General features: G+C 41.9%; 1 protein-coding gene across 1 annotated transcript; it reads left to right on the plus strand.

The window, feature by feature from the left end:
* On the plus strand, window positions 1-19,333 carry arhgef19 (Rho guanine nucleotide exchange factor (GEF) 19; the record flags this gene model as incomplete). Its single annotated transcript, XM_084553066.1, has 16 exons — window positions 1-308; window positions 12,492-13,205; window positions 13,316-13,807; window positions 14,459-14,591; window positions 14,685-14,770; window positions 14,880-15,136; window positions 15,225-15,385; window positions 15,483-15,635; window positions 15,961-16,090; window positions 16,255-16,329; window positions 16,420-16,509; window positions 16,592-16,755; window positions 18,576-18,734; window positions 18,825-18,904; window positions 18,991-19,095; window positions 19,179-19,333. The coding sequence occupies exons 2-16, from the start codon at window positions 12,512-12,514 to the stop codon at window positions 19,331-19,333; spliced, it is 2,934 nt and encodes a 977-aa protein (XP_084409192.1). The 5' UTR covers window positions 1-308; window positions 12,492-12,511.
* Window positions 19,334-21,574: the final 2,241 nt, after the last annotated feature.

Genomic DNA, 21,574 nt, shown 5'->3' on the forward strand with positions numbered 1-21,574 from the left:
TAAGTAGCTCTGAGGGCAGCAAGTGGTGGCTGTTTTGTCAACCTGTTTTTGTTTTTCTGAGGAGGAGAACAAGAAGAAGAAGAGGAAGGAGAGACCCCAACAGAGAAGAGCACAGTTTTGAAAGCTCTGAACTGTGTTTAAGGAGAAAAAAAAAAGGCTGAGGGAGGAGAAGGGAGGAGAGAAGCCGGGAGGAACACAAGGCAGCAATGGATAGCAGAGTGGCTCGGTCTGACCCTGGGATGGCCTGGATTCACACACTGCTGCTGGCCACCATCCAGCACACACACTAGGCTGCTAACGCCACTGAGGTACAGTACTAAACAAACATCAGCTATAACTAATTAAGCTGTATACACATTCCACCTTCTTCCCAGAACCTGGTTACTGGAGAATTTTGCTGTTGGGAGTGAAAGCTGAGTTGTGCTATTTGACTTAAAGTGATTGTGCACTTGAGGAAAGTGTTGGTGTGCAGCTTGCGAGGTGTTCATTTGACAGCATACAGTATATCTGTCTGAATCTACTGTCTCTATACACGATATAAAAACAAATCAGATTTGTTAACAGGATTCTATTTGCCTGGTTGTGTGTTGTCTCCACTAACAAAACCAGCGCTTTCTTGAGAGCCAAAGGCTGCAGATCCAGAGCCAAACATGCAGCTCAAGTAGATCCTGCCAGCAGATTATCAGCTTCTCTATTCATTTATTCTCTTGGAAGCGTTTGCCTTGCATCACTAATGTTTCCAGCAGCTCCCTAAGCAGTGCAGAATGAGGTGAGCCTTGAGTGTGATGGTTACAGTGTAGCAATGAGTTGTTGCAGAGCGGGGCAGGTAAGTGCATGTCTGGAATATGCTGGTTGAGGGGTTGTTAAAAACTGTACAAGGCTGAAACTTTTAACACTCTCTGCTGGGTACTCCTCCGTGGGATATTTTAGAATAAGACACGATACCTGTGGCTTCATACTGAGCCGCTGTTGTCGGCAACATGTTCATGTGTTAGTTCACGTACAGTATACATGTGTGTTTGTTTACTCTCACAAAGTCTGGGGAGACACTGGGGATACTCAGCGATGCAGTGATGACATTCTGTAGACAGGCTGTGATAATAGGGAGAAAGCTGCTCTTGTGACCCAGATTACTTCTTCTCAACATCTCTTCAAATGCCATCAGAGAGAGGATGAGCCAAGGACATGACTGACTTTCTGTCTTGATGACTAAGTGTGTTGTCATGTTGACTGCTGCTGCTCTGCGTGTATGGATCGTCTGGACGTGCATATTTTGTCTGGGGCACCATTAGATAGCTGTGGGTGATTTCTGGATTATCTGATTTATGACGCTACGTCTGACTGGAACACACCTTCCAATGCGGTTCAAAGTACCACCAGCACAAAGTAAAAAGAAGGACCTTGAACTGTTTTCCTGCACTTTATGGCAGGCTGGAGATCCCCGTGTATGATGGCAGAAGCCTGATAACATTTGTTTGGAGAGTCAGCACACTTGAAAAAGAGAGATTCAAGGTGGCTGACTGAATTTTGTGCAAGCACACTACTGTATATTAGATTCCCCTCTGCATGCCTGTTCACATCAGATTTATAAATCACAGAATCACTCCCTCTTCCCACTTCCTCCTTCCCCCACAACCGTATGTCTGGAGAGCACCTGCCCCATCACCTGCCACTCAGACAGTGGCTGTCTGAGCATGTGTGTGTGTAGATGCCACACCTAACCCTCATCTCTTTACCTCCCTCACCTCTCTCTGCGCGCCTGTTTGAGGTTTGTACTCACGTGCACGCACACATGCTCTACCCTCAATATGACTGCCTGTGCTCTACTTTCTGCACCGACTTGTTTTCCTGAAAACTAGGTTAAAATAATTAGGCATCACTGACCGAACGCAGCCTGCTATTTAAACACGAGTGACACTGATATTTTAAACAGACTCTGTCACTTTCCTACCCTTCTAGCTTACGACCCGAAGCAGCAGCCGTTTCAACAGGCCATAATAGCAGCCCTTGCTCCTGCACGTGTACAGCTGAGTTTCTTTGTTTGTCTCCTGCCTCAGCTTAGTGGTCACTTTCAGAGGAATGAGCATGCAGAGTCATCCGGGGAATGTGGAAAAGTGTCTATGTGTGTCAGAGGGTCTCATCTCAGGCTGGGGCGCCTCTGAGTTGGACATGAACTTGTCTTCAGACCTGGACTGTAAAACAGACCACCTACTGAGTTAAAAGCCTGTGCATTCAGCCAATAATAATAATACAGTAACGTGGCGGCTTTGATTTATAAGCAGAAAAGTTTATTTTCTGAGAAAACCAGGCAGCCCTAAGCCCTTAAAAGCATAAACTTTTCACTTTTTAGGCAGCGGTGTCCAGGCCCTGTCATTTATTAGTTAATTTGCGTGTCAGAGAATATTTGGCTCAGACTCGAAGGTTTATACAGACAGAAGATTGAAATTTGAGCCCCGGAGGCAATGTGTGCCGAGCACTGCCCTGACTGTGTGGCTGCACACCTGTCTAGCACTGCAGCCCTGAGGTTATTTCACAAGGTGACTTGGCCAATAACACGCCGAGTGTTTCACATGTACTCATGCATGATAATAAGTTTCGGGCAATGAAGGCAAAGCTTCTTCACTAAAATGTTGCCTCTATGCTCTTCTTGGGGAAAAAAACACAAACCAGGTGTTGCTCTCACATTCAACAACTCTTCTTTTCTTTTTCACTCCCTTCAGTGTCTTTTATCTTCTCTTTGAAATCATTGCTCTAATCCTGATGACGCTGCTGGTATTCAGTTTGGTTTGATTAGATTATGGCTGTAGCTCTGGGCTAAACAGGAAGTATTTTCTGGATGGTCATTTTGCTTGGCGTATTCCACTTTTACCCGATCACATTTCAAAACAACACATGGCTTGTCCATACCTGTCCAGATAATAAAAGCAAGGAGAAGGGTGAAAAAAAAGTGGAGCAGAGAGTTAGAAAACAGCAGGGAAGAAAGCGCGAGTGAACTCGGGAGCAGATTAATGCAAGAGATGCATCAGCAATTTGACGTAAAGTAGGTCACTCTGTTGAGAGTTCAGTGCAGAGGATCAGATTGGAATCAAAGTGCTCTGATTGACAGTTTGAGTGCAACAAACTCAGCCTCTTCCTTTCTCACCAAATTAGACCAGGGAAATAAAACTAAGATGAAACCACAGCAGATCATGAATTAGCTTAGTTCTTATGAAGCTTCTTTTGCCAAAGATTGCCAGTAACGACTTAAACATTTAAATAATACAGTTGGTGATATTGAACATATACTTTTTGTCAACAAAAGACCACTTTTTGTGGCTCCCAGCTCCCAAGCCAATGGTTTCTTACCTGAAATGTTTTTGTTAGGGACTATTTTCAGTCATGGAGCATTACGTATTGGGTGCTCTGGTATTCAAAGCAGTGGGATGGTTCGTAGTTCATAGTTCTCAACCTCCATCATGAATAGCCTTGTGTTTTTATGAAATTTTGAATACTGATTAGCGTAAAAATAAATCTTTCTGAAACTTTACAGCCTATACACTACTACTACTAGATATCTGATAAGCTGTAAAGACAGGCTGAACAGCTGTCTGTGACCTTTGAATTGGATACTTGCAGCCTCTGAATCAACAAACATGTGGTTATAGCTTATGCTATTAACTGATCGAGCTGCAGAAACGCACATATAGTTTTAGTTTCTTTGCTCTCAAACATGAATTTTATGAGATGCGGTTGATTTTCAGCACCAGACAATCGGACAAGATCGCTTAATCAGTCACTGGCCTGATTTGTGAAAGAAATCAGTGAAACAAGAATAATACGCATAATATGTACCAACTTCAGCTGCTGGTTCCTGTTAGAGCATGCTCTGAATTCTGCTTTACAGACTAATTATTGACTTGAGTTGAATCCTCAAGGAAGCTGAATATTAATGCAAGAAATGAAATTGCCAGAATAGACCCATTACTGATAAGTCTGTCCAAATCCCCAACCCTAGTATGAAGGAGTGAGACAAACTTTGCACTAATGAAGACACATGTCAGCTGTTCCTTCAGGATTGATCTTTGATGTGTTGGTAGTAGTTTCTGGCAAACAACTGGCAGCAGGGAATAGATTCTATCAAGAGCTGGATATGTACAAAATACTTTTTATACTTTGATTGCTTTGATTGTTTCAGCTTTAAAATAAAGTTCATTCATTCATTCATTCATTCATTTTCTGTAACCGCTTGTCCTGTGAGGGGTTGCGGAAGGAGGGCTGGAGTCTATCCCAGCTGTCATCGGATGAGAGGCAGGGTACACCCTGGACAGATAGGCTGTCTATCACAGGGCTAAAATAAAGTTAATAGTATAAAATTATTATTAGTAGTATAACATACTGTATTTAACTAAGGTAAATTCCTAATCTGCTGGTTTTAACTTTTCCTGTGTTCTTGTAACCTACCAAAACCTTCTTAAGACCTTTTTTTTCTTACATACTGATCACCATTGTCTGCCAGAAGGTGCTGATTATGAGATTTTCTGGATTTACTGCTTCTTGAATCGTTGGCCCTCCATCAACTCGGTAGCTTTTGTGACTTATGACAAAGCACCTTAATTAGATTAGGTTATTTCCATAAGTTTTGTCAATGGCTCCTTTGTGCTTTTGCCATCCTGGCATGTCCGTCTGCTGTGCATCAGCTTATCTGACTGCAGTTGTTATGGTGGAAGAGTGAAGCAGGGAGGGAGGTGGGGGAGGTTAAAGGTCCAAAAGTCTTGGCGTTTACTCGTGAGATGGTCGCCATTTTTTCATGCTTTTAAATGAGAGATTGTTGTTCGTCCACCTCTGTTAGCCGGATTCATGGCTTGAGTAGAAGGGGTTAGAGGAGGCCTCTCCATGTCTCGTCGCTTTCAATCAAACGGCTGATAGCCTCTCACACACAAACTCTCATTCAGGTGTGTGTCATAGCTTTGTGTGATTGTGAGCCAAGTTGTCAGTATGCATCTTCATAGTGTCCCGGAAGGTCGTGGGTAAGTCGCCGGAGGCTTTGGGAGAGGATTAGGAGGACCCACACCATGTGTAAACATTTGGGTAACACCCCCCTCACCACCACCACCACTCAACCCGCCTCCTCCGTAGCCTCTGGGGGGCTCACCTGTCTCAGTGGGTGGAGGCTGGAGGTAGAACGAATACCAAGAAACTCCCTGACCTGAATTCATTCAGCCTTTCTCACACTGTTGAGGCGTCAGAGCTTTAGGAAAAAAAAGAAGCAGATTAGCGCGTCACTATGACATCTGCTGTGACTTCTCTGGTAGGAATTTGCGTCTTGAGGAGTTTGTTTTGATTGAGATGAAACTCATTACTAACAATACTGGTTTTCCATGAAGGCACAAACTAAAGTTCAAATTATATGAATTTCCTCAGGGAGAAAAGACAGAAAGAGAGTCTGAAAAACATTTCAACAACTGATGAATTGAAATTTATTATCAAAATGTGTAACTATAGGAGACACATTCAAAACCAAGCATGCCTAGCAAAAGAAGCTGCTGTGTAATATCTGAATTTTATCAGAAGTTTCCCAACTGCCCATAATAGTTTCTCTGTCAGTACATCCTAATTTGCGTCAAAATAATAGAAGACAACAAGATATAAATAAAGCATAAAATATGTGGACTATGCACCACATATCCAAATATGCACCACCTGTGGACTGTGTAGTAATCCAACAGAATATTTATTTATATAGTACAGAAAAATATCACAAACCCTAATAATGTGAAGAAAAATGAATATCCTGCTTTAAAAGTAAAAAAACAAATAAAAAAAATCTTTTTTTCGCGCTAGTAGAGCTTCATTTTTATCCCAGCGCTGATAGAAAATGTTACCAAAGTTTCACAGGGAGGCTGCTTTTCCCAGAAGTGACAGCGGATGATGTCATGTCTTGTCTCAGCAGACAATGCTGGGCTCTTTAGTCTGCTGCCTGGCAATTAGTGGTCTGATGTGACTGAGTTAAACTGCGATCTCACACACACACACGAGCTGGTCACACCACACTGACAGGACACTCCAGTCTGTCTGACCAAACACACGGGACTTACGTTCCTAGAGAGAGAGAGAGAGAGTGTGGGGGGAGGAACAGACTGCATGAAGGTTTCCTTTCGTGTACAAGTTTCCAGATTGATTTAGGTTACACACATGTCAACACTCAACAAAAGACCATATCTTCAAGAAAACGCAAACAAGTCTGGTTATTGTTTCTGGACATACCATGACCTGGATGACTAAGAACCTTCACAGACGTATTTGATCTGATTTTATTTTGTCTGTGAGCAGTACAAACTCCAACATCATAGCAAAGTTAAATGATCCTGAATAAAATGTTTGTTCTGGATCCTGGTGATCACACTGAATTAGCAATTAGTTATATGCATTCAGTCTGACGCCATTTTTGTTTTATCTGGGTTTTGGATAGCTGGCATCATCTTCTCTTTATAAACAGTAGAAGTAGAAGTAAGAATACTGATAACTATACAGGTTTAAGAGTTGTTTACTTAAAGAAGTCACGGTCACAATTTTCTCTCTCTATTTTTTTCATTTGCTTTGACACTCACTCATCCGTTGTTTTTCCAACTAGAAAGAAGCATCAGCAATCACAACACTAGAATAATTATTTTCAGAGGTCTGGAACCAGGTTCCTTATACTGTAAGTCATCTGTGAAGTATTTGAAAATTAGTAAGGTTTAGCCTCTCTATTTTCACTGACTTCAGAATTATTTTTCAGACCTTCAAGCTGATATACTTTGAGTCAGAGGTCATCCACAGCAACATCCATTTTCGAGAAGATTAAGATGACTGATAAAAAAGTGTCTCACATTAAACAACACGACTTAAGAGGCAGAAACACAACAGACTCAGTTTTGCCCTAAAAAACATCTATTGCTCTGACCAGCATACTGTAATTCAGATATCTTGGTACAAAGAACAGGAGCAAAGCCACATACTCATTCTGTGCTGGGACTATTTTCTGCTGCGGATTAATACTCATTTGGATCTCTCGTGAAAATTCACAGCCAGGAAATGATTTAAAAGGAATTGTAGTGTCCGTGTTGGTAGGTGTATTATTTCATCGTTGGTTGAAGTCTTTCCACACAAAACACAACCTGATGAGTGAGCTGTTGTTGTTGTCAGTGAGCTGGTTAGGAATGTAGCGGGTTGCCAAATCATGTCCTCTTTAAATAGAAATCGAAATTTGATTCTGCAGTGTTGGTGATAATTGACACTTCCGCAGCAGCTTAACAATCAGAGGCAAAGATCACTCAGCCGGACATTGGTGTGGAGAGGTCCATGTTAATGTTTGAATGACATGTTGATGGGTGACCAACCTGAAGTTATGTCTGACCATGCAGCACGTGTAAAGATGGACAAACCCTCAGTGCCATCACCCATGGGTTTCCTGAAGAGCAGTTTTGAAGCTCAGTGTGGTGACCGGTTGTTGCCATCTTGTGTCCTCATAACCTGGCTAATTTATAAATGTCTAAAGCACCTGAGACAGCACCCATCCATCACTCAAAGCAGCTACATCCTTAATTAGACATTATTTTAATCCTTAATGAAGTTAAATATGATTTATATAAAAATGTAACATGATGACAGTTATCATGAATGGAGAATTTTTGGACTAGGCTCTAAACATGTTTGCATGTTTACATGGAGGGCTATAGGGATTGACCTCCATCATTATGAAAGTAAACAGTGTAACAATGCATATCTTCACCTTTATAAACCACAAAGAGCTCCAGCAATGAATCCATTTGTATTAACATCGTCATGTACCCCCCTGGCAAGCACCAAACTAACTTTAATTACGCGATTACACAACATTTGGCTCTTTCAAGGAGCTGAATCAGCAATGGATTTATGCTCATAGTCATGTGATACACTCCATTAAAGGATTATTCCGAGGCCTTCTAAATGGAAAAAATGTCACAATTAAAAATGCTCCTTATACGGCTGCTGGCATTAAAGGCATGCCACAGTGCCATTCATTAACTCCTGCATGCAGACACGGCGTCTTAGAGCAGCCTAGCGAAATTACAGGGAGAAACACTGGCAGCAAAGTCCATAACAGTCACAAATAACACCCTGCTATGACAAGGGAAATTACACGCCTTTGGAATTGAAATTTTAAAAGCGTGATATAATTGTATCAGCGCGAGGAATGTGCGGTACGAGTACCCAGATGCTTTCATGTCTTGATAAATGTGGCGGTGAAGCTTATTGTCAGCTTTTTGGGACTTCAAGGTTTTTTCGATCAAATGGGAAGATAACTAATTTTCTACAAAGGGAGTGTTGATTTATGATGACGTGGCTGTTGGTGGAAGATCACGTGAACATTGATTCATCAGGATAGCGGCACAACTGTGGAGATATAGTTTTGTTATCTAGGAAAATGCACTGTAAATAATTAATATTTGATCTCACATGACAGACTTAAGACGGAGGTAAGTAACATTTAGATACAGCGGGATTACAGTATAATCACATCCAGACACCAATAAGCTTGTGTCATTATGCAGCAGTGGTCTGGATGTGTTTATATGGCTCAGTGGGTGCCCTATATGAGTGGATCAGTATAAGCAGTTCCCACACCCTCTCAGGTGTCCTGTGCTCAGGGTAGCCTGGCCCAAGCACACAGATAAAGGCTGCCTTTGTCTGCTGCAGGGAACAGGTAACCGTTTGTGCCTGCACTGCCTTGTGTGTGTGTGTGTGTACTTGTATTTGTGTGTACATGCATGCTTGCAAACCTGTGTGTGTAAGAGAGAAACAGAGAGAGAGAGAGAGAGAGAGAGAGAGAGAGAGAGAGAGAGAGAGAGAGAGAGAGAGAGAGAGATAGCATTGCTGGCCTTCGCCACAAGAACAGGTGTGGCTTTTCAACAGCCTCGTATTCACAGCACACAGCACATGTGCACTCAATAAAAAGGAAGGTAAACTATGAGGTCTAGTCTGCAATTCTGCAGGCAAACAAACAGCTCTCAAAACAAAGTTATTCCTTCAGGAGAAGCATTAATACATGCTTTTATCCTCTATGCATCTCTAAATTACAGGTGTACAATTTAATGAGATACTTTTTACTGTAATGTAAAATATATGTATCTCATAAAGATTTACAGTGTGTCAGTACGATGATTAAACTGTAAAACATGGATACATGGATTGGAGGTTAAAATTACAGCCTGCAGGGGTACTGAAGTGTGAGCTGCTGTCAACAAAGAGATAAAAAAAAAAGTTAACAGTTAACATTTAACCTTCTCTGTGCCTTCATCCAATATGTTCCTGTACACTGTACAGTATACGTATCCTGTGTTTTCAGAGTGTGTAGTAGTTTAGTACGGACTTCTGATGTGTGGTTAAAAACAGCATAATGCTGACAAAAATAGTGCAATATGTAAGTGTAGTTTTGGTACATAACATTCTCCCTCAATAGCCTGGAAGCCAGCCCGAACTTCACCTGTCTACAACCTTTTTGTGGCAAAAAGTTAGCTCTGTTAAGAACTGATTATGCAAAGATCTGCCATAGACATACTTGTCATCTGAGCACCGTGGAGTTAAATTTGTTCATTACAAAATGTCTCTAATTGGTTGGCACAGTGGCGTGGTAGTGGCGTGGTGAATCCATGGGCCAACTAGGCCTTTCTGTGTGGAGTTTGCATGTTCTCCCTGTGTCTGCGTGGGTTCTCTCCGTGTACTCCGTCTTCCTCCCACTGTCCGAAGACATGCTCATTAGGTTAATTGGTGATTCTAAATTTGCCATAGGTGTGAGTGTGAATGGTTGTCTGTCTCTCTGTGTTAGCCCTGCGATAGACTGGCAACCTGTCCAGGGTGTACCCCGATAGGCTCCAGCACCCCCCGCGAACCTGCACAGGACAAGCGGTTACAGAAGATGAATGAATGAGTGAATGGTTGTAGGACTATCCAAAAAACTATCCGAGTTTGTTTTTCCTCAGTATCGGGTTACACACGCCCCATAATCAAATCCAAATGGCATGTTACTCAATTTAAATCTGCCTACACTAAGCTAATCCCTGCTAACAGGCCTAACCACTGGACAAGTTTTTCTCACCAACATTCATAAAAATGAAGAAAAATAGACCTGACTTAAAACAGCTTAATGTGTAAACCCTACTTTAGCCTCCATCACAAATCAGCCACAAATGCAGCCGTACTGCATAACTTGGAGCAAATATATATATTGTGGCTGCTTGATGTGAAATATTAATTCATTTGTCTTGTTCGTTGCCACTGAATAGAAGATTTTGGTGATGAGACAACACAGAAAAATAAGAAAATCTGTTCATCTACATCCCTCTGTGCATATAAGGCCATGTGTGTTGTATATTAGAGCCTCCCTCATTCCTTTTCCCAGGTGTTTAAGCCAGAAGTTGAGGATTACCTGTTCAGGAAGCAGGAGGGTAAGAAGAGCCAGAGCTCCACTAGTGTGTGTTTAAAGAGCCTGTCAGGAGAGCTGGCTTTATGGCCCGCTGCAGGGTTTTAACACATACTCACTGTAAATATTCAATCAGAAAAGGTGCCTGCCAGTGAACGCTCCCCGACAGGAAGGTAGACCAGCACCCAGAGTGATGGATGAGTATAGATCTCAGGTGAAAGGTGAGAGTGCTGAGGATGTGCTCTTTTCCTCTGTCTGTCTTTCTGTTGTGGTATTCTGTCTGGAGCTGGCATGTTTCTGTGTGTGTGTGGAGATGTTAAGTACAGGGGTTGAATGCTGTGTGTAGAGAGGTCTTTAATTAGAGCAGGAAGACACAGCTCAGGAGACACACTACACTACAGACTTAAGTGTGTGTGTGAGAGAGACTGTTAAACATCCTGCACGCGTCGATGGTTACTGGGCCCGTCTTGCTAACTCCAGGAGGGTCTATATCTTAAATGTGGTTTAAATTGGTTTTCTGCTGTATTTCTTTAGTCGAACACACCACTGGGTTTCTTTGTTTACTTCTTGGTTTCTTTTGCATACCTACACATGTTAATTTACTTATTTTTAAAGATGTGATCCTTTTTTGTCCATGTGGAACTGATGGACTTAATATATTTTTCACAGTTTGCATCTCTTCTCTTCAACAGGTGGTTTATGTGAGCACATCTTAAATATAACTGCAGATTAATTTTTCTCACAACTGATGACATTTTACCCTGGTCTGGCTTGTTATTGGGTTTGTTTTAACCATAGACTGTATATAAATATGGACAACGCAGACCCACTTTCTTGCAATGGTCAAACTGATGCCAGAATTCCAAGGATATGGGCGCCATCTTGGGAGTTTGGAGCCAGAGTCTGTGCAGTACAGTCCAAGAGCCAATTTATCGATGACCCTCCCACACTTCCTCCAGACTCACTCACGTATTTGTTTGATCAATATTATGCTTTGCTCTACCTCCACCAGTTACAAGGAAATGTTGGATTATACGCTGTACTTATTTCTTTATCTATTTATTTATTTCCCAACTCTCACAGTCCTATGGGACTGCTTCACAGAGTGGTTGGCATGACAACTAGTAGGGGCAGCACGGTGGCACAGTGGGTGCCTCACAGCAAGAAGGTCACTGGTTCAAATCCCCGGGGCGGAGGCCTTTCTGTGTGGAGTTTGCATGTTCTCCCCGTGTCTGCGTGGGTTTTCTCCGGGCACTCCGGTTTCCTCCCATCATCAAAACATGCTAGGTGTTAGGCACCGGTCAGGTTGGGCCACAGTGGCGGCGCGCGCGAGTGCAGCGGCTCAGGACCAACCCTCCATGTCTGACCATGCAATCTCGTTATGTGATACTTGTATAATATAATGACAAATAAAGGCTCTTTATCTCTTATCTCTAGTAGTCATCATGATGTCACATCCTTTTTCAAATAAATAAAATCAAACTTATCAGAAAAATGGAAACTTGAACATGCATCGACATTATATCAACTACCTAAAATGACAGAAACCATCCTTGAAAAAAAAAATTATTTGACATGTATTTCTCTGGCTGAAGTCCCATCCACTAACATGGAGGGGGTGGAGCTTATGACCTATATTGCAGCCAGCCACGAGGGGGAGCTCTACTTGCTTTGGTTTCACTTTTGAGGAGCTGCTCTGCCGTCCATCTTCACACAGTCTATGGTTTCAGCTGATACAGAGAAAAAATACTTCTGCATGCAGCTGGATAGTCCTACAACCAATCAGAACTATTTTGTTGTAAACAACTGAAGACATCCTGTATTGATCATGTCATCCTAATTAATTGCTCACAACTGTATAGCCTTCTAAATTAGTTATTTTATTTCTCACAGCACAGTTACAACCTTCTTCTTCCCCTTCCCCTTTCTTCTTCTTCTTTTGTTTTGCTTGGCAAACCAGCTTGCAGATGCATTACAGCCCCCTCCCTATTTACTAGATCTATTCTAAATAAATTTTCTGAATTTGAATTAGCATTACCAAAGTCTTATTTTCCTTTCTCTCCTTTTGCAGCTCCATGTGCCTGTTCAGCCATGCTCCCTGGGTATGGATTCTCACCTTTTCCTGATTTCCAACCCCACCTTCACGCGTTTCGCTGCAGAGGACAGAGTCCCAGCATGTGGATCCCAGGCTCAGGAGAGTCCCAGGGTCTGAGTGAGGGCCAGGAGGACGGGCCTCTCCTCCACCCATGCCACCACAAACATGTCGCTGTGTGCCAGCAGGAAACATTGGCTTTTATCGAACTACAACCAGCAGCGACTCCTAAATTAAACGGTTTTGGCTCTCAGCAGCCGACCGTTGTTCCAGATGCACAAAGCACAACACACTCTGCGCCAATGAATGGTTTCAGACGCACACTAAATGAACTCAATGATATGCAGAGCAGTCGCCACAGGACAGACAATGAACATGAAATTAATCTGAATTTGAACTCTCACACACATGCCACGGGTGACGGTGAGCTTGAATGCCAAAATCTCATGAGGACTTCTTTGCAGGAGCAGAGTGAAAAGCCACGAACTGTTACAACAGTATGTCGTCCTCTCCACGCAGCTCTTAGCCTCCCTCTGTCATTCCCTCTGTCCTCTCTCTACACAAACAGAAACTCCTGGGAATCTCAGTTACCTTGCTCCCCATCCCCACCTGAATGTCCTGGGTTTCAAAGCCCAGATTCCTGCCAGCCTCAGAGGAGAGCATCACAGGGTTCCCTTAAAGAAAAGTCTATCCGTGAGTGTGAACCATCTTTTACTGGCAACAAAGTTTACAGAGCTAAGCTACGCTCTAAAAACCTTTAATGTGATTAATATTTCTTTAATAAAGTTATTTTTTGTGTCCAGGGCGGAAGATGCAGGTTTATTCCCCAGACAGCCCAAGTGATGAATCCCTCAGCAGCCCAATCCTGGACGCAGACTACATCTTTCCTGGACCTTTTGCATCTTTCCTGGAGGAGGACCTGAGTGGATTATCTTCACTGGAGGCAATTTCAACTCCTTCATCCACAGACGGTGCTCCTGATCTCCCAAACTTCAGTCATGACGATATTTTTAATCTACCTGAGGAACCTCTGCATATCATAGAGGATTCAATACCAGGTATGGAAGAGGAGAGCAGGAGCGCTGTGACGTCAAGTGCCACAGGAGGCAGCTTTTTGTCACGCAGTCGTCAAGGGGACCAGGAACGGCGGCGCTTCTCGGCTTCAGAGCTGATATCCAGGCTGCAGCTGTCTCAAAGGAAGAACTCCTTCACTCTGAAGCTAGGGAAGTCTCTGTCTGCTCGGGTAGCCTCAAGGGACAGACAGAGCTCCAACAGCCTCAGCCCCAATGCTGACTGTGAGTACACAATAATGCCATCATCTTGGTAACAATTCACTCAAAAAGTCACCCCAGGGGATTAAAACACATCAATGAGACAAATTCATGGAAAACCCAACATGATGTGACAGATTATTCACTGCTGGAGGAGAAAAATGGCATTGTTGCAAAAGATATTTCTACACTTGTTGGTGTTTCAGTGATCTGCCTCAGCTGTTCAGTCATGTTGAGATACTGAAACTATAAAAGCCTAGCCTTTTCAATTGTCAGCCATCAGTATGTTCAAAACAGAACTGTTAAACTTTGTTAACATTTCTTGTTAGTCAGTCTTAAACAATTTAAACAGCTGTCAAAGTGAAGGAGCCAGTGCTGTCAATGTACGAGACCAAAATGCTTACACTATAGACAGTTATGATAATTGTTTAATTAACAAAAAAAAAAAAAAAAAACACATTTGCATCAAATAATACTGGAGAGAAAAAAATAAAGTAATTGTTAGCAGTATAATTGTTTAAGAAGGCCCAAACAAGTTAACTCTTAACATTACATGAGGCTGAGGCTGACTCAAGAAGCTGTCCTAAATCCTCCAGAGAAGTTCAAACTGAAAGTTTTCATAAATTAGATTACTTGATTCCGGACCTGACACATGCACTTGTTTTTTCTCTTTAGATAAGTTCAACTCTAAACACCGAAGCTCAGGAGGCTCTAGTGATAGCGCCCCCCACAGTCCTGTAGGACCTGCACCTCCACTGCCCAGCAGTGACAATGGGATGCCTTTGAATCGGTGGAGCACAAAACTGGGGTAAATAAGAGCTTATAGAAGCAAAGATATTTTGCCATTCAAAACCCTAAAGATTAAACAATATCTTTTAACATAACTTTTTTTTCTTCACAGAATGCGAAAGAAATCCATAGAGGAGGACTTGGGAACACTTCCACCTGTTCCTAGTTCAAATCGACTATCACACTTTTTGCCAAGTTGTGAGTTTGCCTCAGATATCTGTTTTTCCAAAATCTGTTTAGCTATTACATTATACCATTTATATCTACATTTTCCTTTTTTTTTACTATCAATATTTCAATTTTGCAGCAATTCTGTATCAGGAATACAGCGACGTCGCCATCAACAGAGAGATCCAGAGGCAGCAGGGGAAGGAGCCAGGCACGGAGGAGGAGGGGCTCAGGGACGAGGGCTCAGATGGGACCCCGTCTCCATCCAATCTGTCTCCATCCAGCTCCTTTCGCTCCTCACGAGGCTCTGCTTTTGCGCTGTGGCAGGATATACCTGATGTCCGAACCAGTGGCCAGCTCGACAACTTCAGCAACGAGGAAAGAAAGTTACAGGAGGTGATGGAGATACTGGAATTTAATAGATTCTCTGTTTGACGGCTAAAACTCTTCATGAAGTTGAAACACTGCGTCTTTCCCAACTCAGGCAAAGTTTGAGCTGGTGACTTCAGAGGCTTCGTACATTCGTAGTCTGACAATCGCAGTGGATCACTTCATGTTATCACAGGAGCTTGCTGAGTGTCTTGGGGCTCAGGATAAGCAGTGGCTCTTCTCCAAGCTGCCTGAAGTCAAAGATGTCAGTGAGAGGTGAAGTAACATGCCGCAGACATGGTTCTGTTGCCCTCAAGTCTGTGTTTTAACTTGTCAGCTCTGACTGTATTGTTTCTTCTCTGGGTGTCTGTAGGTTCCTTCAGGATCTGGAGCACAGGCTGGAGGAAGACATTCTCCGTTTTGATGTGTGCGACATTGTCCTGGATCACTGCCCAGCTCTGCGAAGGGTTTATTTACCTTATGTAACCAACCAGGCCTATCAGGAGCAGACATACCAACGTTTACTGTGAGTAATTTTTTTTCCTTACTGTACATAGAATACATCAGCTGTCGGCGATTTGACCTTGACTGTATGTGTGGATGTATGTGAAGTACATCTCTCTGTGCACATTAACGGCTGCAGAGCATAAAGTCTAATTGTTTTGTGCTGGATGTCAGGTGTTCCGGGGTTATTTTACACCGGCATGACTAAACTTGCACGATGCTTGATGGTTCATCTTGAGCAAGCTGAACATTTTTTTCTCAGGGTCAAAAGCATGTTGGGGTTTTCATCAACTCTCACTGAAAGTCATTAAAATGTCTCTCTAAACGTCCTTGCCCTGTCCTCTCAGGCACGAAAACCCTCGTTTCCCCGGCATCTTGGCAAGGTTGGAGGAGGACCCCATCTGCCAAAGACTTCCTCTGACCTCTTTTCTAATCCTCCCGTTTCAGCGGATCACACGACTTAAAATGCTGGTGGAGGTACACCATTAAACATTCACTGCAGAATTCATGTTTGAACTTGAAACCCAATTACACAAATGGGGTAGTATTTGGACTGGCCAAGCAGTTTTTTCCCCCCAACAGCTCATAAGAAAAGTATTGTTTACTCTTTGGCATGTCTTCAAAACGTCTTTATTTTGCAGAACATCTTAAAGAGGACAACTCCAGGCTCACGAGATGAGGACACTGCCACTAAAGCTTTCAATGAGCTAAAAAAGGTAGTGATTATCATCCCTAATAGCCAGTTGGACTAGTACCAGTATTATCACTGGTGAGGCACAACAGTAATAACCATGTTGTCTTCTTAGATCATCAAAGAATGTAACTCCAGTGTGCAGTCAATGAAGAGGATGGAGGAACTCATCCACCTCAACAAGAAGATTCACTTTGAGGGCAAGGTAGGATTTTTAGGGGTGTTCTTACTATATTTTTGGATAGGGTTCACTTTTCTATATTGTAACTTACTTCCTTCCTTTGCAGATCTTTCCTCTGATCTCTCAGTCCCGCTGGCTGGTGAAGCACGGCGAACTCCTGGAAGTGGACACTCAGACGATGAGTATTTCTGGATCGAAGTTCAAGTTACCCACCAAGCCTGTGTACCTCCACTTGTTCAATGACTGCCTGCTGCTGTCCAGGAGGAAGGAGTGAGTGAGAAGAGACCAAGCTGATATACTGCTCTCACGACATGCAGAGTTTTCAGAGTTATAATCCCCATCACTATCTAAAGCAGTGCTAACATGCCATATAAGTACAGAGATCGAGTGCCTGGATGTTTGTTATTGTCTCTCATCATACTGCCAGGGAACACTGTACACAAATGGAGCAAAAGCCACAGATGTTGTTCTGTGCAAAAATGTATACTAACATTTTGCCAAAGATAATATGAGTCACCAGCAGTCCAAGTAGAAAACAGCTTGTTTTAAACATTTGTCACCCTCAAGCACTATTATAAAATTTAAGCCTCCCCAAAAAATGTATGCATTTATTCATATCAACTGTAATCTGCCTATGAATTGCCCAAAATACTGTGCAGACATATGGGATATTAGCATTAAAATAAAACAATAGTTAAGTGTTAAGTAATGTTAAGTAAGATGAGAAGACCCACTCTAAACCCTGTATTTAAATGTGAAGCCTCAACAACTAGTTATTTGTCCTGTAAACTAGGGGCTTGCCTGGATATTCCTTGACTTTGGGTTTGGGTTATGTTACATTTATTTAATTCATATGTCTAAGTGGGCAACCATTGCACAGGTCAACTCATTCATGGGTCACATAATTAGATGTGTCTGCTCTGAGCTACAGAAGTCCAGGAATAAGAGCTAAGGTAACTTAGCATTGACTTATAGTAGCTACACCGGCCCTCATGGGGTTTCCCATTTTTTTTGGATTATGAACAACTTTAGCTAGTTTGCTAAGCTTACATAACACTACTAGCTCTGGAAAACCCCAGACTGATGTTCAGATATAGTTACAAATGTACAGAGGACATTTCTACAGTTCCAAGACAATAATTATATAGCTGTATAACTTACTCCAAATATTTTACTAATACCAACCTGTCCAAGCAGTAAGGCGACATCCGTGTCTGCCCTCAGTTCCTTCTTTTCTTTTAGTGCTCTTCTTTGAGGATAAGCAGCATCAGTTGTTATCCGTGTCTGTCCTAGATTGCAATCCTTCTTCTTGAATGTTTTCTCTTTTTTAACTTCATCAGAAATGTTTTGTGGACACTGTTTATTCTGCCAGAGGCTTTGCCACACTCCAAGCTGACATAACCCACTCCCAGTGTTGTGCAAGTTCACACTAAACAAGAACTAGTTCAAAGTTCAGTTCGCACAGATTAAAGTGAACCAGTTCAAGTTCGTAGTTCACATTTTTTAATTTTGAGCTACGTTAACAGACTCCAGAATGAACAGTTCACGTTCAACTGCATGTGTCGCTTCAAATTCAACAATGATGTGGTGGACGTCCGGACTTGTTTTTTCCGACCTGCCAGACACAATTTGCAGAAAAACGTGTTATTTTTTCCACCAGAATCTGAACAGCTTTTTCAGATGTTTGGATGTGTGGATCAGTTGCTTCTGCGGTGCTCTCCTTCAGCTGCACCAGCCATGCTGCAACGGTGTTCACTGCCTGCTCCTAATGATACTAATCACCATTCATACAGTTGACCCCATCTTTGGATATTGCAAACCATTCATCAGTTAATGTAAGCAGGAATGTAGCCACAGGCACCAGATTTGAACTAAAATATGGAGAGATTTAGCAGATTACATGTATTAACTCATTTATGTGTAAAAGTCCCACATTCCAGCTTTAAATGCTACTATGACGATACTATGACCAAATAAAAGACTTCAAGACTGCTTTTAAGATGCCTTAGATTTAGACTATTTGAAATATTTAGATGCTATATGCTGCTTGCTATCTTGAAAGTAATACTAAAAGTATTTTCTTTTGCTAGTGCATGGAAGTTCATGGTGTTCGTGCATGCCAAGATAGGAGAGCTGAAAGTGAAGGATCTCAGTCAGAAGCTGCAAGGTATCTCAGGCTTCATCTTCCACCTGCAGCTGTGTGAAGGCCAGCAACTCAAACATCAGATCCTGCTCAAGTCACACACAGAGTGAGTAACGTCATTTGGTCAGTGCTGATTTTGCTTCAAATCCAGGTGCTTCATGTCTGACTGCAATTGACTGGCTTTGTGTCTGTCAAGGAGCGGGAAGCAGAGATGGATCACAGCAATGTTTCCATCTGACCCACTTGAAGACATTGAGCAAGCCACTGAAAATGATGGTCAGTAGAGATCCTTAGGTGCACCATGAGTCAGTATAAACTCCTCAAACTTCTCATTCATCCCTTTGTTGTTCTTCCGCTCTTAGACATATCCCAGGTTCAGTGCATCAAAAGCTATCAGGCCCAAGAGCATGACGAGTTAACTTTGGAGAAAGCCGACATTCTTCACGCAAAGACCATTACAAGTGACGGTAAGAATCTGCCCACCTTCAGAGAAACTACGTTTCAACTTCAGCCTCAATGTAATTTATGTCCATAAAATGCTTTTCATCAGGCTGGGTGGAAGGCATCAGACTGTCAGACGGGGAGCGGGGCTGGTTCCCCAAAACCTACGTGGAGGAAATCACAAGTCGCAGCGCGCGTCTCCGCAACCTCCGGGAAAATATCCGCATCAAATGTGTCACACAGAAACTGAGGGGAAAGGACTGACCATTTTTACTGTCATGTGTCAAAGGTGCATTTCAGTTGTTATGTTGCATTCCTAAGCTTCTGGATGTTTGCTTTCATTTTAGATGGATATGGGGTCTATTGTATGGCATACACATGCTTAAACAAGACAATATTTTTTGACAGTTCTTTGCATGGTTGCTAAACCTTGTATCAGCAGTTTGCTTTGGCATGCTAGTTCTGGTTACACATTTTAAATGAGGGGGCAAAGCTCATTTTACACATTAAGTTTAAAAAGGATTTTATATACTGAGAGTCCATTGATAAAAGTTCGCATTAGGACATTTTTAAACTTTATGTGTGCTTTCTATGAATGCATTTCACTACCATTTTTAACATTTAACATTTGCAAGCATCTCTGTGGTGAATATGATATAAATACATGCACTTTTGTCACCACAGGTCGTAACTATAAACGTATCCAGCAGTGAATGTGTACATTTAAAGTCATTATGTTTTTCTACTACAATGCCTCACGTTGAACTGTCTTGTGCAGTTCTGTGAGGTTGTTGTTGCCTGATACAGCTGATGGTTTCCAGCCCAAAAGCTGTTCAAAAACCGCCAACATGCGCACAATCCAGCCTAGAAGAATAAATCGATGTTTAGTTTAGTACTTTGACTTTGCTTACGCTACTGTAAAAAAAAAATCACTGCAGTCGAAGCATGGAAATCATCCAGAAACAGACCGCAGCAGCCAACCACCACAGTTACTCACATCTGGCAACTTGGAAGCGATTTAACAATTGATTGTAGTCCACTGATAAGAAGATGTGGCTTGTTTCTACTCTTTAGAAAGTGGCACACACACACAAACCTGAACGTCTTTCTTTCACCTGCCCAAATAAAATTTTACCAGCAAAATAAAATTCAAAACTGTCCGATCTGGCAACACTGTGAGGTTCAGGAGATTCTTTCACTGCTGCTGAGATGCGTCAGGACATATCACCGTCTTTTTGTCTTTTGATCAAGTAGACACATGTTGCTGAGTCCCCTTAGTCTACAAATTTAACACATATGGACACCATTTACTATAAGAAAAGTCATTCCTGGTTTAATTTATTTAAATGCCTCCAACTGCGCGTCACTCATTTCTATCCATATGCTCCGAGAGGTGAATGGATGATTAAATCCTTCCTATTTGCATATCTGTTCTAACAGGGACTGTATGAATAAAGATGACCCTTCAGACAAAGCAACTGCAGAATGAAAGTTTAAAAATGAAACATTTTTTTGGATCCCACAGTTACATCCGGGTAACGTAGTTTGAATGAAGCACTGGACATTTTTCGTCAACAAAGCCAATGCAAGGGCTCAAACCAACCAAACACATGTAGCCATAGCCAACCATGGCAAGCCTGACAAGTGTTATTCTCTGTAACATGGGAAGTTATTTTGAGTCCCAGTCACACGATCCTGCTGCTGTAAATATTGACCAGAGCTGCAAATGTGTGTTTATCTGGTGCAAATAGTCCCCAACAAATGCACTCTTTACTCCTGTTTAAATAACATTTGCTAAAAAAACAAAAAAAAAAAACTACAATCCACAGTTGTTAAGACACTATGAGCTGTTTTTAAAGGAAAAAACATGTTTGATACACATGGGCTGAAATAGAGGGTTTTGTCTTAAAAATCTCTTCGACAAACACACCAAATTCATCATGGAAAGCAATTACATTCAACACCTGTGTGGTCAATGTGCACATTTCACAGTCATTTTGAAATTTTCATCTTGGTTTAACACCAATTATATAAAAATATATCACGGTAATAGTATGGAATAAAACACTGCTGTCATATGCTAAGCACTAACTTACATTTAGGTGAACACCATCCACATTATTCCCCTATTAGGTGTAAAAATACCAGAATGATCAATGGCACAGTGTAACTGAGCTGAGACCTGTTGTTAATGGACCACTATAATTAAAACTCAAACTCATCCAGTGGCACATAAAATTTTTTGTAACCCCACTATTTTCTTTATCTAAATGGTTAGCTGTAATTTAAACGGTTGCTGTTGCAGCATGTGTATTTATACTCCTCTAGCTGGTTGTTCTCTAAGGAGATTCTGCTATAAAATGTAAATGTATTTCACTGTAGATGGCTTCATGTATAAAGAGTAGAAACATGATTCATTTACTTCTGTGGCTGTAATTTATACGAACAATAACCTTTGCAGTCGGTTTAACCTCTAATGCAACAATAAATAAATACTGTAATACA

The sequence above is a fragment of the Chelon labrosus genome, assembly GCF_963514085.1.
Source record: "Chelon labrosus genome assembly, chromosome: 10".
Taxonomy (NCBI): domain Eukaryota; kingdom Metazoa; phylum Chordata; class Actinopteri; order Mugiliformes; family Mugilidae; genus Chelon; species Chelon labrosus.